The 25,851-nt window shown below is 43.2% G+C and overlaps 1 protein-coding gene across 5 annotated transcripts in view; it reads right to left on the bottom strand.

Moving 5' to 3' along the window:
* Window positions 1-949: 949 nt before the first annotated feature.
* LOC115105382 (beta-glucuronidase-like) overlaps window positions 950-25,851 on the bottom strand; it is a 29,884-nt gene continuing 4,982 nt past the window's right edge. For 4 of the 5 annotated variants that reach the window (XM_029627359.2, XM_029627361.2, XM_029627360.2 and 1 more), the window contains 11 exons: window positions 19,543-19,725; window positions 19,161-19,342; window positions 18,512-18,654; window positions 18,093-18,280; window positions 16,070-16,222; window positions 15,595-15,773; window positions 15,093-15,239; window positions 6,841-6,925; window positions 6,001-6,177; window positions 5,523-5,658; window positions 950-4,134 (listed from right to left, as the gene is read on the bottom strand). In XM_029627359.2, the coding sequence (XP_029483219.1) occupies window positions 3,992-4,134; window positions 5,523-5,658; window positions 6,001-6,177; window positions 6,841-6,925; window positions 15,093-15,239; window positions 15,595-15,773; window positions 16,070-16,222; window positions 18,093-18,280; window positions 18,512-18,654; window positions 19,161-19,342; window positions 19,543-19,725 (1,716 nt within the window). In that variant the 3' untranslated portion in view covers window positions 950-3,991. Of the gene's footprint in view, window positions 4,135-5,522; window positions 5,659-6,000; window positions 6,178-6,633; window positions 6,714-6,840; window positions 6,926-15,092; window positions 15,240-15,594; window positions 15,774-16,069; window positions 16,223-18,092; window positions 18,281-18,511; window positions 18,655-19,160; window positions 19,343-19,542; window positions 19,726-25,851 lie in introns of those variants that run through there. The other variant, XM_029627362.2, reaches the window with a different exon arrangement.

Consider the following 25,851-nt stretch of genomic DNA (forward strand, 5'->3'; position numbering starts at 1 on the left):
GAAAGCAATTTTCCCACTGGGCTTCTATTCTTCTAACGTAGGAGGCGCGCAGCTAACAGTTCAAATGTCTGCCCCTAGTTGTAGCGCTACATAAATGTTGTCAACAAACAAACGTTGATTTCAAAATATGGAAATGTATAGAATCAATCACAGTACATGTTTTGAAGTTATAAGAGTAATAATAAGCCAGATCGGCCTATCACGTACATGACCATATGTCAGTTATAAGTCCCAAAGAGGGCGTTTTGTCCTGCTCCTGCATTCATCAGAGACAAACCATTGGGGTCGGCCCATATCTGACATCAATGTGTTTACAATTACATCGGTAATAAAATTGGCGATTTTAGGAAATGTTATATAACATACTATTTACAAGTAGAATGGAATGGTTTGCCTTGTGTATGATTTGTCTTTGACACTCATAACCAGCCAGAAAATATTAGAACATATAAATCACAATGAGTCTTAATATGGGTCATGACAGTGTTGTGACTGTTATATATTATGGCATGGTTATGACCGTGTTATGCTAGGGGTCAAATAAAATGTGACCGAAAATTCATATCAGAAACAGTGAGCATAGCGAGTAACAGCTAGTTACATCAGCATGAGTCACCAGCGCAATGAGAGTGCCTGACATCCGGCATTGATGAAGCGTGTGTAGAACGTAAATAGACCGCATGTAATTAGTGTGTGGATCCAATTGGTGCAATATCTGCTGATGCAATCAGCTGATGCCACCACACTCGGGTTTCCCTTCTGAACTGGCTACACACCAAAAGCGTTCCCAGGGATGCTGGCCCATGTTGACTCAAGAGCACAGGGAGTGATGGTTGCTGATAATGGGCCTCTGTACGCCTATGTACATATTCCATTAAAAAAATACAAAATCAATTCTGCTGTTTCCAGCTACAATACATTACAACATTAACAATGTCTACACCTTAGATCAATTTGATGTTCTTTTAATGGTAAAAAAAAAGAAAAAAAGCTTTTCTTTCAAAAACAAGGACATTTCTAAGTGACTCCCAACTTTTAAACAGCAGTATGTTGTTTTTTATTTGAAAGGTTGGAGTAGGTGGTATAGATCAGTGGGGGAAAATCCCAATTGAATAGATTGTTGGATCTTAATTAAAAGCAGCATAATGTGACAGCTGTGCAAAGGGTGTGTAGACGTTCACTAGGCACTGTATAGAGCGTTTACCGAGAATGCAGTCTTCAAACATTGACATTCAAATTAAATTGTGCTATAGCGTGGATCCACGGTGTGGTTTGAATATAGGCCTAAATTAGGAACTGAATGACACCAGGCGGAATATGTGGGATGATTGGAATGCTCCGAAAACAAAGACTGACTTGAACTGGTTGCTAACAAACGATAACACAGTACCTGGTGAACTCCAAAACTTGTCATCCACTTCAAATATACTGATGAGAATTAGGAAATTTTATTAGACAACAGTGTATAGATTGCCAGTTTCTATATAAAATCATGGTTATAAATATTCTGCATAAGTGGGATTCAAATGGATGTAATTTGTTTGTCAATGATCTACACAATATACTTGTCAAAGTGAAAGAAAAATTCAAACATAAAAAATATACACACAAAATAAAACATTTCTTGATAAAAGAAGTATTCAACTCCATGAGTCAATACATGTTAGAATCACCTTTGGCATCGATTACAGCTGTGAGTCTTTCTGGGTCTCTAAGATCTTTCCACACCTGGATTGTGCAACATTTTCCAATTAGTTTCGGAATTCAAATAGTTTGTTAATCATTGCTCGATAACCATTTTCAGGACTTGCCATAGACTTTCAAGCATATTTAAGTCAAAACTAACTTGGCAACTCGGGAACATTCACAGCCTTCTTTGTAAGCAACCCCAGTGTAATGTGGGTTTTTGTTTAAGGTTATTGTCCTGCTGAAAGGTGAATTCATCTCAGTGTCTAGTGGAAAGCAGACTGAACCAGGTTCTCATGTTGCCTGGGATAATTTATCCGGGATAAACTCCTGTGTCCTTAACAATTACAAGCATACCTAAACTTAGCAAAAAAATAAAACGTCCCTTTGTCAGGACCCTGTCTTTCAAAGGATTTTAAACACCGTTTCCCATGCTTGTTTAATGAATCCTAAACAATTAAATGAAAATGCAGCTGTGGAACGGTCGTTAAGACACTAACAGCTTACAGACGGTAGGCAATTAAGGTCACAGTTATGAAAACTTGGGACACTAAAGAGACCGTTCCATGGACTCTGAAAACACCAAAAGAAAGATGCCCAGGGTCCCTGCTCATCTGCGTGAATGTGCCTTAGGCATGCTGCAAGGAGGCATGAAGACTGCAGATGTGGCCAGGGCAATAAATTGCAATGTCCGTACTGTGAGACGCCTAAGACAGAGCTACAGGGAGACAGGACGGACAGCTGATCGTCCTCGCAGTGGCAGACCACGTGTAACACCTGCACAGGATCGGTACATCCGAACATCACACCTGCGGGACAGATACAGGATGGCAACAACAACTTCCCGAGTTCAGTAATGTGAATGTATAGCTCCATTCAATGTTTACCCTGAAACTCCCCAGTCCTTAACGATTACAAGCATACCCATAACAGAATGCAGCCACCACTATGCTTGACAATATTTTTTAGAGTGGTACTCAGTAATATGTTGTATTAGATTTGTCCCAAGCTGACCACTTTCTATTCAGGACAAAAACATATTTTTGCTAATTTTTTTGGCAGTATTACTCTTTAGTGTCTTGTTGCAAACAGGATACATGTTTTGTAATATTTTTCTGTGCGGGCTTCCTTTTCACTCTGTCAATTAGGTTAGTATTGTGGAGTGACTACAATGTTGATCCTGGCTCAGTTCTCCCATCACAGCCATGAAACTATAGCTGTTTTAGATCACCATTAGGCCTCATGGTGAAATCTCGGAGCGGTTTCCTTCCTCCCAGGCAACAGAGTTACATTTACATTTAACATTTAAGTCATTTAGCAGACGCTCTTATCCAGAGTGACTTACAAATTGGTGCATTCACCTTATGACATCCGGAAGGACGCCTGTTAGGAAGGACGCCTGTATCTTTGTAGTGACTGGGTGTATTGATACACCATCACTATGCTAAAAGGGATATTCAATGTCTGCTTTTTCTTACCCATCTACCAATAGGTGCCCTTTGTGAGGCATTGGAAAACCTCCCTGGTCTTTGTGGTTGAATCCATTTGAAATTCACTGCTTGATTGAGGGACCTTACAGATAATTGCATGTGTTGGGTACAGAGATGCAGTCGTCATTCCAAAATCATGTTAAACACTATTGCACAGAGTGAGTCCATGCAACTTGTGACTTGATAAGCACATTTTTACTCCTGAACTTATTTAGGCGTGCCATAACAAATGGTGCTGAATACTTGACTCAAGACATTTCAGCTTTTCATTTGTAACAATGTCTAAAAACATAATTCCACTTTGACATTATGGGTTATTGTGTCAAGGCCAGTAACAAAAACTCAATTGAATCCCATTTTAAATTCAGGCTGTAACAACAATCTGGAAAAAGTCAAATGGGTGAAGTCTTAACATTGAGCCAGCAAGCATTCTAAAAACAATACACATGCATTTTTCATACAACACATTCCCATTCATCTGACACAGATCATCATCATGATTTACATTCATGCATAAAATGGGGTTGATTCCTGAATTAAAAACAGAGGAAGACAAATACTCAGCCAAAAGGGAGGTTGGTTCTGGTAACAATCTGATGTGGTCTTCTGAGCATTGTAGTTGTCATAAGACAACCCCCTGAGTCGTGGGTTTGTCCCACATATAGGGCTGTGTTCATTAGGTACCAAACGGAACAAAACAGATAAACAGAAGGACTACCTGGACTTGTCCAATAGCTAAATGTTTTGTTACAAAGTGAGGGTATTTGCTCTAAAAAAATACGACCCAGGTGCTGTGTGTCCCCCATCCAGGTGTATCAGGGGTACCTAGCTCCGATGGGCAGCAGGCCCGTCTCATTGGCCAGCCTCCAGTACCTCTCCCTCAGGAGGAAGGCGCCAGCTTTGGGGTGTCTCTGCCGACTGAAGATGCCCTTCTTGTTGCCCACCACACGGGTCACCGCTGCAGAGATGGGAAGAGAAAAGGTTAATTTCCTGAACAAAATGTGTATGTTTGTTTCAGCCGTCTAAAAGTATAAAGCCTATAGATCTGTACATTCATTTCTTACGGTCGCCAAATTCAACACCATTGTTGTATTAGGTGGAAAAGGAACAGACAGCTTCTGCTTTCTCTTGGAGACTGTCTACACGGGATACGGTCTTGCTTCAAACAGTACATTATGTTCACTCCCCTGTATACACATGGGGCCAGACCAGCATGTAAAGTGAGGATTTGGTGGGTAATCTGTTTAAGACCAGCAGTATCAACATGGTATTCTGGAGTGCTAGTCTAACTCGGCCCTGGGGTAGTGGCATGTTGATGGTCATGATTCTTGCCCTGGAAGCATAACTGATTGTAGCTGGCCCATCTAGTGGAAACCAAAGTCAATGACTATACAGTAAAAATTCATGAAAACAAAATAGCTTTTTGGTCCTCATTTAAGGTTAGGGATTAGGGTTAGCGGTGTTCTTAAAGTTATGTTTAAAAATCAGATTTTATGACTTTGTGGCTGTGCCAGCTAGTGACCCCTCTGCAGAGCTGCCTCCAGTACATGAATCACCCCAACAATTTTAAATTTCACCTTTATTTTACCAGGTAGGCAAGTTGAGAACAAGTTCTCATTTACAACTGCGACCTGGCCAAGATAAAGCAAAACAGTTTGACACGTACAACTGTTATCTCGAAATGACACAACGACAAGGTTCCAGTTTAACAAAGCTTACAACTGTTATCTCGAAATGACACAACGACAAGGTTCCAGTTTAACAAAGCTTACTATACTATATGAACACACTACAAGGTAGCCATTCCACTCAAGGCTAGGTCCATCAACAACAAGACTCCCTGCGCAGGCGCACTCTTGACTGAGTGATAGCCCCGTAATAACAGAAATATAGGGATACTTAAAACATGAACACAACACAGTTACACATGGAACAAACCAAACACAGTCAATAACACAGTTGAAGAACATCTATATACAGTGTGGGGAGTGGCCTGTCTAAAAGTAAGAATGAACCCTCCTGATGTGCCACACCCACTCCTGCTGGCTATACTTACAACACTGGGAGCTTTAAATACATTTCACATAAATACTGGCACCTTTTCAAGCACTGGCCTACTTTCAGCATTCTATTACACCACCATCACATTACTAACCATTGGTGCTACTGCTCCCTTTTTCCTTACCTAGGCATGATGGAGTTTCAGTCATTTCTGTTCAATATACACACACAACTAAAACAAGCAAAGGTATGACAACTAGCTTCAATTGTATATTTAACAAGAATGGTTGTTCTGACAATTTCAATGAACTCCAGTACTATAGATTTGTATTGATTACTTCTTACTTTGTGCTGTCATGAAGTCAGCAAAGTTCCAGATGAGCTCTCCAATGACATACTCCTTCCTCTTTCGGTCAAACACATCATGGTAGTTCTGTAAGACCATCTTCTGGTACTCCTCAGTAAACATCATGGGAGGGTCCTGTGGGAAACATAAAAATGTGGCTTTCCATTTAACTTCGGTTTCTACGGGTTCTCATTGAGACAAACGTCTATTTCACTAAAGAGATGTGGGTTGATCATTCAAGCTCAAACCACTTAGGTTTCAACTTGTGTTCTAGCCTGGGTAGGTGTTTGACAAATTGTTCAAGCATATTTGAAAAACTGGTATCCAGACCATTGTTCGCCTCAGAGGCCATGAAATCACAGCAAATACACACACGTGTTTACCTTATACCTTACGTCCTTTTCAGTCTGTTTCTGTCCTGTGAGGACACGACATGGAAGAGGTTCTGCAAGAACAAAGAAGTTCTGGAACACTCACCGTGTGCAGCCCCGGAACCACGTCGGCTCCATATTCACTCTGGATGATGGGTTTCTGGTACTTCCCGTACCAGTTCTCAAACTGGGTGTTGAGCTGGAAGGGGATGACCTCCAGGTGACCTGGGTCGTGGTACCAGGAGAAGTAACTGTTCACGCAGATCACATCCACATAGGGAGCCTGGGGAAAGACCGGGTTCAATGTGAGAAGAGCAGAAATACCGGGTAAACAGTGGTCAATACATTTCCATTGTAATGTATGACATTTAAAATGTCATAGTTGATGGAGCCTGGGTATGAAAATCAGGTTTCAATGTGAGAAAATACATTTTGATTGAATTCCCATTGTAATGAATGGAATTTGAATGATAGTGACTAAGCTAAGCACATCAGTTAAGTGGCACCACTGATCAACTACTGTCTGGATAGTTGGAGTAGAACTTCCCGTGAAATTCTGTTAAATTTATCTTAGACTTTGCAGCAGGGAGTCAGTGTGGCTGCAGAGTCAGACCTCGGGTAAGCAGTAAGACAATATTGAATCAGGGCATAGGCATGCCTTCAAAATGGCCCTACATATATTCCAACAAGGGCTTTAGAATCAAGCACAGTCAAAAAGGGAGACTAAAGACAACTTGACTTTTTTTCAGTTGGTCTTTCATCAATTCCTTGCATCCTCTTCTCAAAGCGCATTGTAGGAGAAGGTCCAAAATTCTCCCTCTGACCTCCTCGAATGTGTTTTGGGAAGGAAGTGAGAGAGGATGCGAGGAAAAATGAATTGAGAGAGCCATAGTTCTATGAAGAAAGAATCCTTCATAAGCAGAACAGAGAAACAGTGAAGTCTCACCCCTTTGTCCCTGGCAAAGTTACTGTCTGTGATAAAGGTGACAGGTCGAGTTGGGTCCAGAGATTTGGTATGCGCCATCAGTGTCCTGAAGAGACACAAAAACAGAGAGCAATTATTCACTGTTCCAAGATGGGGTAAGGGATCACAGGGTTGAGGTCGGGATACAGAGACTGATGAGTACAGGAGAAAGGACCAGGAAGAAGAAAAGTATTTTAAACAAGTATATATCAGGCTCTTTGTTGACTATGACCACAACACTATTAACTGTATGAGGAAATCCCTGCTGTGTGCCCGTCCACTTCTGCCAGTCACTCCCTGGCCTGAGCTACACCTGTTAATGCTCTGTTAAGTACGACCCACAGGCCAGTATGGCATTCTACCAGGACATGCTCAGACTCATAAAAATCAATAACAACACATAGCCTACAGTATATACATTATGCTCCTTTTCCCTTAAATAATAAATAAAAATATAATGCAGTGAATTGTCAAAATGAGCAGTGTACCGCAAGGTTTATTTTCAAAGCTTTTTACATTTAAGTCAGTTCATGTACATTTTTGCGACACGCGGAAACAATAAGACGACCAGAAGATGTAAAATCCACAAAAGTTTCGTCAAGAAGGCTACAACACTGTCAATAGAGCTTGGTGTTAATTATCAGATGTATTAGGTTATGAAACATGACTTTTTGGACATACGGTTAATGTGTTAGAGAAAGACCCCACTGAATGAGTCAGAACATGAATCATATTTGTCTTGTTAAGATTTCATAACATAAAAGGAAGTGAAATGTTATCAAAGTGCATTTTTCACCAACTCTTAGCTATAGTTAGGGTGTCCACCCACTCTGCCAGGTATACATAACATGCATGAGTCATGACACTTGATGAACGTTCCCCTTTTTATAGATTTGCCTCATCGATATTAGCTAGGGAAAGTTCAATTTACTGGGTGGGAGGGTTGGTCCAAAATATGGATAGTTTATTTTTTGCTTTGGGTTGGGTTGTGTTTAAAAATAATTTTAGAAATTGGGCACGGGAGGGTAGGGTGTTTTTTTCCCCTGGTTAACATGAGCTTTTACTATATAATTTCCTCCATCCTAGCCAAATTTCCTCATCAGCTTGCATGCGCTTCCCCTATATCAAGGTGCTTCGGTACTTCCCTTCGCACATGGAAAAGCATAGTGTATAACTTTTACTATACCACAGGTCAGTATAGTCTACCAGTCTATCCTGCCCTCTATACACCATTCATTGTGCCAATAGTGGTAGGTGGATAGTTTGGTAGGTGGATAGCAATAGGCTAACGACCAATCATACCACACAAAAGCATTCAAAGCTGCATCCATTTTCAATATGAACCGACAAGATCAAATAGGAATAGCTGATAGGCAGAGTAGAGTCCAGGTGATCATTGTGCAAGAAAGAACAGTGACGATGTGACACACCGCTCAAAAAGCTGGGACAGTTATCCTACAACACCACATTGCATTATCGTTTAAGGGAGTATGACATTTTACTCTAGCATGCAGTGAAAATGTCATTTGAAAAATGACATTCGATTTAAAATCAGTTGTGGGGCAACAGTTTAAAGTCTAGAAAGGCACAGTAGCAGGCCAGTCAGGCTGTACTTAAAGTCACTGAATGCACTGGCTGTTTTAAATCATTTCTCCCAAGTTGTCCTATAATAAATAATATGTAAGGCCAAATATGCACCCAGCAGGCCCAGTTATTCAGGAAGGCTTAACATGCGCTCCGGCTCCTCTTCAATCCGAGCAGCTATTCTTCGCACACCCAGAACCTAACGCTTAAATAATTATCATTTAACTTTGAAATGCATTACCTTTTATACACTATCGTCAAAAGTTTGAATACCTACTCATTCAAGAGTTTCTTTAATTTTTTACCATATTCTACATTGAATAATAGTGAAGACAAAACTATAAAAATAACACATATGGAATCATGTAGTGACCCCCCAAAACAGTGTTATATTTGAGATTCTTCAAATAGCCACCCTTTGCCTTGACAGCTTTGCACACTCTTGGCATTCTCTCAACCAGCTTTATGAGGTAGTCACCTGGAAAGCAACGAACAGGTGTGCCCTGTTAAAAGTAAACTTGTGGGGGCGGCAGGGTAGCCTAGTGGTTAGAGCGTTGGACTTCTGCAGGCAGATAACCCACTGTTCCTAGGCCGTCATTGAAAATAAGAATTTGTTCTTAACTGACTTGCCTAGTAAAATAAAGGTAAAATAAATAAAATGGGTTTGAGCCAATCAGTTGTGTTGTGACAAGTTAGGAGTGGTATACAGAAGACAGCCCTATTTGGTAAAAGACCAAGTCCATATTATGTCAATAACAGCTCAAATAAGCAAAGAGAAATGACAGTTCCTTATTACTTTAAAAACCTCTACAGGATTGGTGTCCGGGACGGTTGAGCTAACGTAGGCTAATGTGATTAGCATGAGGTTGTAAGTATCAAGGAAATGTCACAGGACATAGACATATCTGATATCAACAGTGTGCACAGATATGAACTCTAAAATCTATTAAACCAATTAGGCACATTTGGGCAGTCTTGATACAACATTTTGAAAGTAAATGGAATAGTTCATTGAATCAGTCTAAAACTTTGCACATACACTGCTGTCACCTAGAGGCCAAAATCTAAATTGCGTCTAACCTTTTTCTTTGTATTATCTTATATCTGATCTAATGTGTTATATTCTCCTACATTCATTTCACATTTCCACAAACTTCAAAGTGTTTCCTTTCAAATGGTGTCAAGAATATGCATATCCTTGCGTCAGGTCCTGAGCTACAGGCAGTTAGATTTGGATATATGTCATTTTAGGCTATTTATTTATTTTTATTTTAAAGGGTCCAATCCTTAGACATGAAGTTAAGTCAATACGGAATATTAAGATTTTTGAAAGTTGCTTCAAGTGAAGTCGCAATAACCATGAAGCGCTATAATGAAACTGGCTCTCATGAGGACAGCCACAGGAATGGAAGACCCAGAGCTCTGCTGCAGAGAAGTTCATTAGCTACCAGCCTCAGAAATTGCAGCCCAAATAAATGCATCATCAGTTTAAGTAACAGACAACTGTTCAGAGGACTGTGTGAATAATGCCTTCTTGGTCAATTTGCTGAAAATAAACCATTAAAAGAACACCAATAAGAAGACTTGCTTTGGCCAAGAAACACGAGCAATGGCCAATAGACCGGTGGAAATTTGTCCTTTGGCCTGGAGCCCAAATTTGAGATTTTTGGTTCCAAACGCCGGGTCATGGAGGTGGTGTTATGGTGTGCTTTGCTGGTGACACTGATTTATTTAGAATTCAAGGCACACTTAACCAGCATGGCTACCTCTGTCATCCCATCTGGTTTGGGCTTAGTGGGACTATCATTTGTTTTTCAACAGGCTGTGTAAGGACTATTTGACCAAGAATGAGAGTGATGAAGTGCTGCTTCAGATGACATGGCCTCCACAATCCCTTGACCTTGACCCAATTGAGCTGGTTTGGAATGAGTTGGACTGCAGAGTGAAGGAAAAGCAGCAAGTGCTCAGCATATGTGGGAACTCCTTCAAGACTGTTATAAAAGCATTCCAGGTGAAGCTGGTTGAGAGAATGCCAAGAGTGTGCAAAGCTGTCATCAAAGCAAAGGGTATCTATTTGAAGAAACTGAAGTATATTTTGATTTGTCTAACACTTTTTAGTTACGACATGATTCCACATGTTTTATTTCATAGTTGATGTCTTCACTATGTAGAAAATAGTCCAATTAAAATAAACCCTTGAATGAGCGGGTGTTCTAAAACTTTTGACTGGTAGTGTATGTGGCTTAAACACAACCAGGCAATGTTTTTAAAATCTGATTAGGCTACTTCAAGTCTCCAGTAGGCATCTGCATGTTGATCCAAAATATAATTCCAGCATCCTCAAAATGTCGACATTAACCAGGTTTCCATCCCACCTTTTTACGAGAGTTAAGTAGCCCACATGTTGGATATTTATTTTAAACATTTTTTATTTCACGGCATTATGGTAAAGCATGTAGTTTATTACGCTACAGATTAAATAAATGATGAACTTCACAGGGTGGTGAAAGTGCAGTGATGAGGTTGATGCTCCTTTCAATAAATAGAGGGTCTTATTCTGGTGTACGATGATCGATGATTGGCTGCCATTTGACAAATAAAAATAATCTTGCACTTGAGTCAATAATCTTATCATGTAGTAGTGTATCTGCAAACTGTGTGCCAAAAGCAGTGGGCACATTCCCTATCCCAATGCAACATTTATTTGTGACAAAAACCATCAGTTTTCAACTCAGTTCAGAGCTGAAAATGCGATGGAAACCCATTTGACTTTTTACATTTTTTTTATTTATTGCATTTTATTTGGAATTGGTGCACAATTATGCTGGAGGGGGTGGCTGCAGTTTTAAGGGTTCCTAAACAACTGTGCTATTTTGTGAACTTGAAATCTGTTTTACTACATTTCTACCAGCATGTCAAAAGCGAGAGGAGAAAAAAAAAAAAAAAAAAGCTTTACTCCACACAGACACGTAAAAAGCTCTCCCTCTATTTGGCAAATCTGACCATAATTATTTCCTCCCGGTTCCTGCTTACCAGCGAAAACTAAAGCAGATAATACCAGTGACTCGCTCAATGCGGAAGTGGTCAGATGATGCGGACGCTGCAGGACTGTTTTGCTTGCACAGACTGGAAAACATTACATTTACGTCATTTAGCAGACGCTCTTATCCAGAGCGACTTACAAATTGGTGCATTCACCTTATGACATCCAGTGGAACAGCCACTTTACAATAGTGCATCTAAATCTTTTAAGGGGGGTGAGAAGGATTACTTTATCCTATCCTAGGTATTCCTTAAAGAGGTGGGGTTTCAGGTGTCTCCGGAAGGTGGTGAAAACCATGGTACATATTCCAATGGCATTGAGAAGTATACCACCTCAGCCACCTTATTCATCAATAAGTGCATCGAAGACGTATCCAGTTACCATACACACATATCCCAAACAGAAGCCATGGATAACAGGCAACATCCACACCGAGCTAAAGGATAGAGCTGCCACTTTCAAGGAGCAGGACACTAATCCGGACAATTATAAGAAATCCTGCTATGCCCTCAGACGAACCATCAAACAGGCAAAGCGTCAATACAGGACTAAGATTGAATCCTACTACACTGGCTCTGACGCTCGGATGTGGCGGGCTTGTGAACTATTGCGGACTACAAAGGGAAACCCAGCCGCAAGCTGCCTAGTGACGCGAGCCTACCAGATGAGCTAAGTGCCTTTTATGCTCGCATTGAGGCAAGCAACACTGAAGCATGCAAGAGAGCACCAGTTGTTCCGGATGACTGTGTGATCACACTCCCCGTAGCTGATGTGAGCAAGACCTTTAAAACAGATCAACGTTCACGGATAACCAGGGCGTGTACTCAGGAACATGCGCAAACCAAATGGCAAGTGTCTTCACTGACATTTTCAACCTCTCCCTGACAGAGTCTGTATTATCTACATGTTTCAAGCAGACCACCATAGTCCCTGTGCCCAAGAAAGCGAAGGTAACCTGCCTAAATGACCAACGGTAGCCATGAAGTGCTTTTAAATAGGCTGGTCATGGCTCACAACCCAATCATCCCGGAAACCCTGGACCCACTCCAATTCGCATACCGCCCTTACAGATTCACAGATGACGCAATCTGTTTCACTCCACACTGCCCTTTCTCACCTGGACAAAAAGGAACACCTATGTAAGAATGCTGTTCATTGACTACAGCTCAGAGATCAACACCATAGTGCTCACAAAGCTCACCACTAACCTAAGGACCCTGGGACTAAACACCTCCCTCTGCAACTAGATGCTGGACTTCCTGACAGGCCACCCCCAGGTGGTAAGGGTAGAAAACAACACATCTGCCACCCTGATCCTCAATATGGGGGTCCCTCAGGGGTGTGTGTACCTTTCTGTACTCCCAGTTCACCCACGACTGAGTGGCAAAGCACGACTCAAACACCATCATTAACTTTGCAGACGACAAACGATGAGACCACCTATAGGGAGAAGAGTCAGAAACCTGGCAGTGTGGTGCCAACAAAACAACCCCACAAAACAACGTGATCAAGACTCAGGATCTGATAGTGGACTACAGGAAAAGGACCCATTGACGGCGACAGGGCTGTAGTGGAGCACCAAGTTCCTTAGTGTCCACATCAACAAACTACCATGGTCCAAACACCTATTCCCCCTCAGGAGACTTAGATTTGGTATGGGTCCTCAGGTCCTCCAAAGGTTCTACAGCGGCACCATCGAGAGCACTTGTTGCATAGTCGCCTGGTATGGCAACTGCTCGGTGTACGGCCCAGTACATCACTTGGGCCAAGCTTCCTGCCATCCAGGACCTCTATGCCAGGCGGTGTCAGAGGAAGGCTTGCTTTTTTTTTCACCTTTATTTAACCAGGTAGGCTAGTTGAGAACAAGTTCTCATTTGAAACTGCGACCTGGCCAAGATAAAGCATAGCAGTGTGAACAGACAACAGAGTTACACGAATAATTACAATTTTGCAGATTAACACTGGAGTGATAAATGATCAGATGGTCATGTACAGGTAGAGATATTGGTGTGCAAAAGAGCAGAGGAGTAAATAAATAAAAACAGTATGGGGATGAGGTAGGTAAAAATGGGTGGGCTATTTACCGATAGACTATGTACAGCTGCAGCGATCGGTTAGCTGCTCAGATAGCAGATGTTTGAAGTTGGTGAGGGAGATAAGTCTCCAACTTCAGCGATTTTTGCAATTCGTTCCAGTCACAGGCAGCAGAGAACTGGAACGAAAGGCGGCCAAATGAGGTGTTGGCTTTAGGGATGATCAGTGAGATACACCTGCTGGAGCGCGTGCTACGGGTGGGCGTTGCCATCGTGACCAGTGAACTGAGATAAGGCGGAGCTTTACCTAGCATGGACTTGTAGATGACCTGGAGCCAGTGGGTCTGGCGACAAATATGTAGCGAGGGCCAGCCGACTAGAGCATACAGGTCGCAGTGGTGGGTGGTATAAGGTGCTTTAGTGACAAAACGGATGGCACTGTGATAAACTGCATCCAGTTTGCTGAGTAGAGTGTTGGAAGCAATTTTGTAGATGACATCGCCGAAGTCGAGGATCGGTTGAATAGTCAGTTTTAGTAGGGTAAGTTTGGCGGCGTGAGTGAAGGAGCTTTGGGCATTACTGACTCGAACGGAGGAGTCGAAAGATGTATTGTCAATGAATGAGTCGAGAAGAGCAGAGCCAGTAAAAATATATTAAATTCATCATAATGTTCACTCACACTAGACACAGACAAGTTTGCTGCGTACGTATTTACAGAGTGCATGCAGTTATTGCCAATGAATTAACATTTTACCACCTCGGCTTTGTAACTTAAAATAAGTTGTAAAAGTATATATATTTTATTTGACTCGTTGGCTAAATGCATAAACTCTTATAAACATAACATATGAAGTAATTTAGCACAGTACTAAAATAAATGTATTTCAATTAGAGATATTTTTATTTTTTTTTAAATGAAAAAGTCTGTGGGCAGGGCTGAATCTGTTGCTAGGGACTTGTGGCATTCTGTTCAGAACAACCCAGGCTATGACACCATGTCATCCTTGTGACTGTACATGTAGCACAACGACTATAAAACTTTGATACGGTAAATGACATGAGTTTTATAATATGGAAATGTGAAGAGCACATTTGGACTCACGGATGTATGGTGAAAGCGGTGTTTATTATAATTCTCGACGTGTAATCTTTCAGAACACAGTCTTCCTGATTTACAGCACTCCTCACTCAGAATTGTTTTCCAAAAGTAACCCAATTAACAGGAGGGATGGGGCATCTTTCTGGTTGTGTGTGGTGCACACATTTCAAATGTATGTTAGTTGAATCCCATACAGTGCTGCTGTAAAGCCGACACTGACATTTATAATATGTTACTGTACATCCACTGTGTTCCAATTTAGGTCCTTATTATTGACCAAATATGCAATTTTCATACTGTAAACAGACTGCAAGCGTAAAGGGCTACCTCGTTTGGAAATGTGAGAACTAAGAAGAGTTTCAGTGTAACTAACAGTCCTTGTTCACTACAATGTCACTCTTGCATGACGTGAATGTTCATTAAGTAACAAGGACGCACATTTATGGAGAGTGAATGAATGCTAACATTATCTTACTTGAAATAGAATCCAGCAGGAGGCATCTCAGCAGCCGGCTCATTGGCTACAGACCACATGACCACGGAGGCGTGGTTCTTGTCCCTCCTCACCAGTTCATCCATGACCGCCAGGTGATGTGACAGGGAGGCGTTCCCAAAACTACGGCTGGGGGGGACAAGAGACAGGATACGGTTAGTGGATGTCCCGGAGACACAGAAGACCTGACGCCAGACTTTATTGATGATTTATTGGCAGAGCATTGATAATATTTAAAAAGTTCAATGCTGTATATAAAAACTTGCCAATAATGGTCCATTAAAAAAACAGTAGTTAATGGTTTAGACATGCAAGCAAAAAAAGGACAGGCTCAAATAAAAGTATCTTTAAAAAAAATGACTGGCACACTCATTGTGCGAAAGAACACCTTGGAGGTTCTCGTCAAATGTTGCTGACACCTGGTGAACGTGTAACCTTCAGAGAGGTCACAGGAACCGCAACGGTCACTATGACGATGACTTACATATCTTTGATGCCCACCCCGGGACACTCGTCGATGACCACGATGCCATGGCGGTCTGCCATCTGCATTATCTCCTCAGCGTAGGGGTAGTGGCTGGTCCTGAACGAGTTGGCCCCCAGCCACTTCAACAGGTTGAAATCCTTCACCATCAGGGGCCAGTCTAGGCCTTTGCCTCGGATCTGACACACACACACAGCAAGCAATGAGGACAGTTGACACAGACCAATTTCTATTGAATTACAGAGTCCCATACACATAAAACCAGATAACAAAAGTGTTTATTCTAAACACTGAGAACCTAATCAGATAATAAGAACTTATATGCCACTTCAACCTTCTTTATTGCTTAAATTCCTTGGCAGATATGACAGAACACCTGCTGAAGTCAGTTGCATACACAAGACAAAACTGACACACTGCCCACTTTTCTGGTTCAGGGGTTTGCTGCCCTCTAACGGTACTACTCAGTACTCACATCAGCATCCTCATGTTTGTTGACTCCATGGAAATAGAAGGGTTTGTTGTTGATGAGGAATTGTGTGTTGGTGACCTGCACAGTGCGGATGCCCACAGGCAGAGCATACACATCCTCATAGACAGAACCCTCACCACTTGTCGTCATGTGAACCTGGCAATGAGGGATGTACAGTGCATTTGGAAAATATTCAGACCTCGACTTTCCCCACATTTTTGTTACGTTACAGCCTTATTTTAAAATGGATTAAATAGTCCCATCCCCCCTTATCAATCTACACACAATACGCCATAGTGAAAGCAAAAACACATTTAGAAATTTTGGCAAATATATTAAAAATAAAACAGAAATATCACATTTAAATAAGTATTCAGACCCTTTACTCCGTACTTTGTTGAAGCACCTTTGGCAACGATTACAACCTTGAGTCTTCTTGGGTAGGAGCGACAAGCTTGGCACACTTGTGTTTGGGTGGTTCTTCCCATTCTTCTGTGCAGAATCTCTCAAGCTCTGTCTGGTTGGATGGGGAACGTCGCTGCACAGCTCTTTTCAGGTCTCTCCAGAGATGTTTGATCGGGATCAAGTCCGGGCTCTTGTCCTGAAGCCACTCCTGCGTTGTCTTGGCTGTGTGTTTAGGATCGTTTTCCTGTTGGAAGGTGAACCTTCGCCCCAGTCAGAGGTCCTGAGAGGTCTGGAGCAGGTTTTCATCAAGGATCTCTGTACATCTTTCCCTCGATCCTGACTAGTCTCCCGGTCCCTGAAAGATATATCTCCACCGCATGATGCTGCCATCATCATGCGTCATCGTGGGATGGTGCCAGGTTTCCTCAAGACGTGACGCTTGGCATTCAGGCCAAATAGTTCAAGCTTGGTTTCATCAGACCAAAGAATCTTGTTTCTCATGGTGTAATTGTTGCCAAAGGTGCTTCAACAAAGTACTGAGTAAAGGGTCCTTTAGGTAGCTTTTGGCAAACTCCAAGTGGGCTGTCATGTGCCTTTAATGAGGAGCGACTTCCGTCTGGCCACTACCATAAAGGTGGTGGAGTGCTCCAGAGATGGTTGTCCTTCTGGAAGGTTCTCCCATCTCCACAGAGGAACTCTGGAGCTTGTCAGAGTGACAAATCGGGTTCTTGGTCACCTCCCTGACCAAGGCCCTTCTCCCCCGATTGCTCTTAGAAGAGTCTTGTTAGAGACTTCTTCCATTTAAGAATGATGGAGGCCACGGTTTTCCTGAGAATTTTGGGTACCCTTCCCCAGATCTGTGGCTCGATACAATCCTGTCTCGGAGCTCTACGGACTATTCCGTCACCCTAATAATGGCTTGGTTTTTGCTCTGTCATGACTGTCAACTGTGGGACCTTTATATAGACAGGTGTGTGCCTTTCCAAATCATGTCCAATCAATAGAATTTACCACAGGTGGAGTCCAATCATGTTGTAGAAACATCAAGGATGATCGATGGAAACAGGATGCACCTGAACTCAATTTCAAGTCTCATAGCAAAGCGGGGGAAAACAATGTAATCAATTTGAGAATAAGGGTTTATTTAACAAAATGTGGAAAAAGTCAAAGGGTCTGAATACACTAATTAGGTGAAACGTTCAGATTCAGGATGTTGCAAAGAGAAACGTAAGAGCTTACACAACTCAAAATTCTATGGGTCAGATTTATTTTACCAATCAGGTCAATTAAGAACAAATTCTTATTTACAATGACAGGCAGATAATTATATCTGCTGTACAAGACATTTCGAACGTTCTGTAATTTTGCAACTTTCTGAAAAGGCCACAAAATAATTTTTGTTAAATAAACACAGGAAGTGGATGTGTGGGTGGTGTGATTGAGTTGTCAAACTGATGCTGAGTCATCCATCACACGGATAGGGTGATACATGAGTAAAAACTGCAAATTATTTTATTTCTGCATATAATAATTTGATGTAGTTTGCATTGATAAAAGGTTTGACAAAAAAGACCGTAAAGGAACAGTAGACTAATACAACTATGAATGCAGCCCAACTCACCCCCATAGAATACAGATAACCTGGATTCTCATGCATTAGATACGGCCACCACAGGTTGGCGTCCGTTACTTTGAGGACCCCAGAGGGTCCAGTGGAAGAGGCCACACAACGGCCATCTTTGTCTGAGAGAGTCACCGTCACCGTGGGGTTGGGACTGCCCAGCACCGACACCTGGTAGGAGAGCAGACCTAGGCCACATAACAGAAGAAACCAACATCTCAGTACACTAGTGCCATTTTCCCACTATTCCATAGCTGATGGAATCATGCAGAAAAGGACCATGTGAAAAGGAAATATCCGAGTCAGTACAGTTTTGGTCGGCAAAAATAGTGTGAAAAGGGTATGGATGAACAGGCCTAAATAATTGAATGAGTGATCAAGTGAATGAGAATCTTGTTGTTTTCTTTTTTTGCACTCACCAATGTTGTCGGCAAAGGTTGTCTGCACTGTGATGTCATCCACATACGCCTTAGGAGTGGTATACAACTTTACAGGCCGATGTAAACCAGCATAGTTGAAGAAGTCAAAGTTTGTGTTTTGCACAACATAGTCAGCAGGATACCTGTAGACAATAGACATAGATTTTCCTCCATTTGTAATCCAAAACATGATTTCCCCTCCCAACACCAGAAAAGGAATCAAAAGTTAGTTAGCCTCGACCTGTCATTTTAGGTTTGGTCTGTAGAAAATCTTAAAATGTGTGTCTGGCAATGTGAGATTAGTCCCAACTTAAAAATGATAACATATAGCGCATTGTTTCCCAGACTCTGTCCTTGGGACTAGTGACGACGCATCCTGAAATTAATCCGGCTGCTCTATCGATCTCTCCATACATTGATTGTGTGTAGGTGGGGGCTAGTGGGTGTGGCTTTTGGTCAGAGCAATGTGAATCTACATTGTTTTTTGACCTAGTATTACACAGCTGATACAAATAAGCAACTCAAACTTATTATTTGATTCAGCTATGTAGTCTTAGGGCAAAAAACTAAATGTGCACCCAGGACCGAGTTTGGGAAACGCTGACAATGCTAATTGTATTATATATACACAATCTCTTCATCATGTCACCTGGTGGGGTCGTCTATATGTTGGATAGTCCCTGGGGGCAGGGTTTGGAGAGTCAGGGTGTTGTTGACAGCTATGGTGATCCTGCAGGCCCCACCTGGGTTGTTACGGAGGACCTCCACTATCTCAGCCTCAAAGGGAAGATGGCCGCCCTCGTGCTCCATCACTTTGATCCCATTCACCCACTGGCAGGGAAGGAAAAGAAATACTGTTATTCCCATGTAGCCAGAGTGACAGTCTTTACACAATATCATACCTTTTTCAATGAGGGATGTGCACGAACATTGCAGATTAAGTCATGTGAGAGGAGGTTGAGGAGTTATCCTACGAGCGAAACAGAATGGCAACTTAAGCAGAAGTGTTTGAAAATTTGTGAGATACTTACGACCACTGAGTAGTAGTGTGCACTCCCAACTCGCAGTACAACTCTGGTTCCCTCAGACACCCATCCAGAGGGTACCAACACCTCTCTCTCGTACCACACCCAGCCAATGAAATCCCTCAGCCGTGGGTCCTGGGTGATGTCATTGTAGCTGGCAGGCACTGGCATGTCAATCACTGGACCACTCTACATAAACAAATACAGGTAAAGAGCGAGAGAAAAAGAGGGAGGAATTTAAAGTTATTTTAAACAGGCTATCCCTTTAAAATCATGTTGAGTTGAGAGTTTACACAAAGCATTAGCTATACATTAAGCGGCAATATGTGAATTTTTCCATAGTAGCCATTATACTTTGGTTTGCAGAAAGGGTCGGTTTTTGCCGATACTTTTTTTGTTCTCGAGTCAGAAAAGTGTATCTTAAAAATGTCTGTTTAGTTGCAGGTGGTTCTCCAAAAACCAGAGAATATTCAGAAAAACAGTTCCCTTGCCATTTTAGCTACCAGACATCTTGCATTTCTAGTCGTTTCTATGCGACGCGGACACGTGTAGAAGTAAATGACAGCCATAGAGATTAGTGATGCACCGATATTTTCCATGCCAAAAAATAACCAATATTTAAAATGAATTTGGCCTTAACTATTTAACTGTACTAGAATGCTTAACACACACACACACAGCGGTCTAATGCACTGCATGAGGCGTCACTACAGTCCCTGTTTCAAATCCAGGTTGTATCACATCCGGCCGTGATTAGGAATTCAATAGGGCGGGGCACAATTGGCCCAGCGTCGTCCGGGTATGGCCGGGGTAGGCTGTCATTGTAAATAAGAATTTGTTCTTAACCGACTTGCCTAGTTAAATAAAAAAAGGTTGCGCACACACGTTATTTTGTTGGCATTTACGCATGTCCCCATTACCAGTAAAACAATCCAAACCTATTTCTTTCACTTATTTGCTGTGCTGTTTCGTTGTTCAGTCATTGCATTCTTAACTCAGATTTCATCATACGTGCCAAGCAGTGAAGTTTCAGCTCTGTGTCTGTGGCCTCTCTTCCTCTGTGAGCACTGTCATCGTGTCTAACATTTCATGTAAACCCTGTTTGTCTGCATTGAGGTAGCGGTCCTTGTACGGTCCTCTTCTGTCTCTGCTGCTAAAGCCACTTTCTACCACTCTAAAGTCCAAGCATCTGCCTCTAACCCTAGGAAGCTCTTTGCCACCTTCTCCTCCCTCCTGAATCCTCCTCCCCCTCCCCCCCCTTCTCCCTCTCTGCAGATGACTTCGTCAACCATTTTGAAAAGAAGGTCGACGACATCCGATCCTCGTTTGCTAAGTCAAACGACACCGCTGGTTCTGCTCACACTGCCCTACCCTGTGCTCTGACCTCTTTCTCCCCTCTCTCTCCAGATGAAATCTTGCGTCTTGTGACGGCCGGCCGCCCAACAACCTGCCCGCTTGACCCTATTCCCTCCTCTCTTCTCCAGACCATTTCCGGAGACCTTCTCCCTTACCTCACCTCGCTCATCAACTCATCCCTGACCGCTGGCTACGTCCCTTCTGTCTTCAAGAGAGCGAGAGTTGCACCCCTTCTGAAAAACCTACACTCGATCCCTCCGATGTCAACAACTACAGACCAGTATCCCTTCTTTCTTTTCTCTCCAAAACTCTTGAACGTGCCGTCCTTGGCCAGCTCTCCCGCTATCTCTCTCAGAATGACCTTCTTGATCCAAATCAGTCAGGTTTCAAGACTAGTCATTCAACTGAGACTGCTCTTCTCTGTATCACGGAGGCCCTCCGCACTGCTAAAGCTAACTCTCTCTCCTCTGCTCTCATCCTTCTAGACCTATCGGCTGCCTTCGATACTGTGAACCATCAGATCCTCCTCTCCACCCTCTCCGAGTTGGGCATCTCCGGCGCGGCCCACGCTTGGATTGCGTCCTACCTGACAGGTCGCTCCTACCAGGTGGCGTGGCGAGAATCTGTCTCCTCACCACGCGCTCTCACCACTGGCGTCCCCCAGGGCTCTGTTCTAGGCCCTCTCCTATTCTCGCTATACACCAAGTCACTTGGCTCTGTCATAACCTCACATGGTCTCTCCTATCATTGCTATGCAGACGACACACAATTAATCTTCTCCTTTCCCCCTTCTGATGACCAGGTGGCGAATCGCATCTCTGCATGTCTGGCAGACATATCAGTGTGGATGACGGATCACCACCTCAAGCTGAACCTCGGCAAGACGGAGCTGCTCTTCCTCCCGGGAAGGACTGCCCGTTCCATGATCTCGCCATCACGGTTGACAACTCCATTGTGTCCTCCTCCCAGAGCGCTAAGAACCTTGGCGTGATCTTGGACAACACCCTGTCGTTCTCAACTAACATCAAGGCGGTGGCCCGTTCTTGTAGGTTCATGCTCTACAACATCCGCAGAGTACGACCCTGCCTCACACAGGAAGCAGCGCAGGTCCTAATCCAGGCACTTGTCATCTCCCGTCTGGATTACTGCAACTCGCTGTTGGCTGGGCTCCCTGCCTGTGCCATTAAACCCCTACAACTCATCCAGAACGCCGCAGCCCGTCTGGTGTTCAACCTTCCCAAGTTCTCTCACGTCACCCCGCTCCTCCGCTCTCTCCACTGGCTTCCAGTTGAAGCTCGCATCCGCTACAAGACCATGGTGCTTGCCTACGGAGCTGTGAGGGGAACGGCACCTCACTACCTCCAGGCTCTGATCAGGCCCTACACCCAAACAAGGGCACTGCGTTCATCCACCTCTGGCCTGCTCGCCTCCCTACCACTGAGGAAGTACAGTTCCCGTGCAGCCCAGTCAAAACTGTTCGCTGCTCTGGCCCCCCAATGGTGGAACAAACTCCCTCACGACGCCAGGACAGCGGAGTCAATCACCACCTTCCGGAGACACCTGAAACCCCACCTCTTTCAGGAATACCTAGGATAGGATAAAGTAATCCTTCTCACCCCCCCCCCTTAAAAGATTTAGATGCACTATTGTAAAGTGGCTGTTCCACTGGATGTCTTAAGGTGAACGCACCAATTTGTAAGTCGCTCTGGATAAGAGCGTCTGCTAAATGACTTAAATGTAAATGTAAATGTATGGTGGCGACACATTAGAGAATTCCACCGAATCCCTTGTTCACAGCCTGTGTCGGCAGTTTTGACGACCAGGCGTATCAATGCCATGACAGAGGGTATCACGTCTGCTGCAGACGCAGTTGATGAGCTTATTTCTCCAGTCAGTTGTTCGAATGGAACTGGGAGTGTGTTTATGTTTCCAAGTTTCAAACATGTTCTCAAATGCCATTGAAATGGCAGCAGCGGTATGAGAACCAGCACATTCATGAGCATGCAATACAGCTTTCCTCAGTAGGAAATCCTTGACGACCCACTGTGCTGTCAGACGCCACATGCTGATATTGCTGGTCCAAATGTCAGTGGTGAAGCTAATAGCAGTGATGCTATTACTGTGCAACTCTGGTAGTGCAAGATCTGAAAAATAGCGCACTAGGTAGTGCGTACCAGTGCTCCACCAGTCGGCGAAAGCCAACATTACCCATGACAGAACGGGTAATGAATTCCATCATCTTGGCGTTAATGGATTTTGCCTTTGAGTTGTCTCGCTGACATTTTCTTACTCTTTCAAATGACTGCTCGATCCACACAGCAGACATTGTGGGTTAGGATAGGATTGCGGTGTTGCACATGCAACGCAAAATTTTACTTGCCGTCATATAGGTATGCACGTCAGCTTTGACATCAGTTCTGCACATCGGCATTAAACTAGACATCGGGCCGATGTCAGCATTTTAACTAATATCGTCCGATTCCGATACGTTCACCGATATATCGTGCAACCCTAATAGAGATAGAGGACCCAACAGTATATGTCCCATCATGGCATCTGAGAGCGTGGGCAGCACCAGAGGCCATCTCCATTTTGAAGTAGGCGTGGTCAATTTTCTTCTACAAGTTTATACACAAACTGAAATGTTTCATACTGCCACCTATAATGTGTTGTTTCAACAGGTATAAAGCAAAGGTTGGCAATTTACTGCCACCTGCAAATCTGGAATGTTTTATCACGAGTATAATTCATTGGCTGATCCCTCCTGATGACCTGGATGGAATTATGTGATCCTTCTTTAACCCATAGGAAGTCCCACCCTGTTGACTCCTGCCAAATGGTGAAAGGCCAATGGCGCTGCACATGCAAAAATGGGCTTTTGGGCCCTAGAGTCATCTCTGTGATAACAGCGCGTCAGTGTGACCAAAACACAGAACTACACACATGCAAGAGGCATTTCTCACGTGATACAAAACATGGATTTTTACCATCTTTCTGAATATTCTCTGGTTTTTGGCGAAACGCCTGCAGCTGAACACGGACATTTACAAAATACCTTCTTTGTTCTCGATTCGGTATAAAGGTGTATCTGCAAGTACCAGGTTAGTTGAAAAATTGCCTGCACGACGGACGACTGCGGAACTGCAGGAATTCTTAGCCCCTTATAGGAGATGGAGAATGTTTTATATTTGTGGTCAATCTTCATGTAAATATATATTTTTTTGGGGGGGACAATCATGATACTAGCAACGTGCATGCCCCGCCCACCTGAGGATCTGTCTTCTTCCAGACAGGCCATGACCCAGGTGGTGAGGGTAGGTAGCAACACATCTGCCACGCTGATCCTCAACACAGGTTCCCCTCAGGGGTGCGTGCTTAGTCTCCTCCTGTACTCCCTTTTCGACCCACGACTGCGTGGCGAAGCACAACTCCAACTCAATCATTAAGTTTGCTGACGACAACTGTGGTAGGCCTGATCACAGACAATGATGATACAGCCTATATGGAGGTCAGAGACCTGGCAGTGTGGTGCCAGGACAACAAGACAAAGTTGCCAATCGTGGACTACAGGAAAAGGAGGGCCGAATGCCCCCATTCACATTGACAGGGCTGTAGTGGAGCGGATTGAGAGCTTCAAGTTCCTTGATCACCAAACTGTCATGGTCCAAACACACCAAGACAGTTGTGAAGAGGGGACGACAACACCTTTCCCCCCCTCAGGAGACTGAAAAGATTTGGCATGGGTCCCCAGATCCTCAAACAGTTCTACAGCTGCACCATCGAGAGCATCCTGACCGGTTGCATCACCGCCCGGTATGGCAACTGCTCGGTATCCGACCGTAAGGCGCTAGAGGGTAGTGCGTACGGCCCGGTCCATCACTGGGGCCAAGCTTCCTGCCATCCAGGACATACATACAGCGGTGTCAAAGGAAGGCCCCCAAAATTGTCAAAGACCCCAGTCAACGAAGTCATACTGTTCTCTCTGCTACAGCATGGCAAGCGGTACCAGAGTGCCAAGTCTAGATCCAAAAGGCTCCTTAACTTCTTGGATATAGGGGGCGCTCTTTTAATTTTTGGAAGAAAAAAAACGTTCCCGTTTTAAACAAGATATTTTGTCACGAAAAGATGCTCGACTTTGGAAAGAAAACACTGACGTTTCCAAAACTGCAAAGATATTGTCTGTGAGTGCCACAGAACTGATGCTACAGGCGAAACCAAGATGAAATTTCAAACAGGAAGTGCCCCAGATTTTGAAGGCGCTGTGTTCCAATGTCTTCTTATATGGCTGTGAATGGGCCAGGAATGAGCTTACACTTTCTGTCGTTTCCCCAAGGTGTCTGCAGCATTGTGACGTATTTGTAGGCATATCATTGGAAGATTGACCATTTTACAATACATCTACCAGGTGCTCGCTTGGTGTCCTCCGTCGCAATTATTGCGTAATCTCCAGCTGCGTGTATTTTTCCATTTGCTTCCGAGGAGAAACCCAACTGCCACGAATGATTTATCATCAAATAGATATGTGAAAAACACCTTGAGGATTGATTCTAAACAACGTTTGCCATGTTTGTCGATATTATGGAGTTAATTTGGGAAAAAGTACCGCATTATAATGACTGAATTTTCGGGGGGTTTTCTTAGCCAAATGTGATGAATAAAACGGAGCGATTTCTCCTACACAAATAATATTTTTGGAAAAAATGAACATTTGCTATCTAACTGAGAGTCTCCTCATTGAAAACATCCGAAGGTCTTCAAAGGTAAATGATTTTATTTGAATGCTTTTTGTTTTTGTGAAAATGTTGCCTGCTGAATGCTAGGCTTAATGCTATGCTAGCTATTAATACTCTTACACAAATGCTTATGTAGCTATGGTTGAAAAGCATATTTTGAAAATCTGAGATGACAGTGTTGTTAACAAAAGGCTAAGCTTGTGAGTGAATATATTTCTTTCATTTG

Source organism: Oncorhynchus nerka, linkage group LG22 (assembly GCF_034236695.1).
Source record: "Oncorhynchus nerka isolate Pitt River linkage group LG22, Oner_Uvic_2.0, whole genome shotgun sequence".
Taxonomy (NCBI): domain Eukaryota; kingdom Metazoa; phylum Chordata; class Actinopteri; order Salmoniformes; family Salmonidae; genus Oncorhynchus; species Oncorhynchus nerka.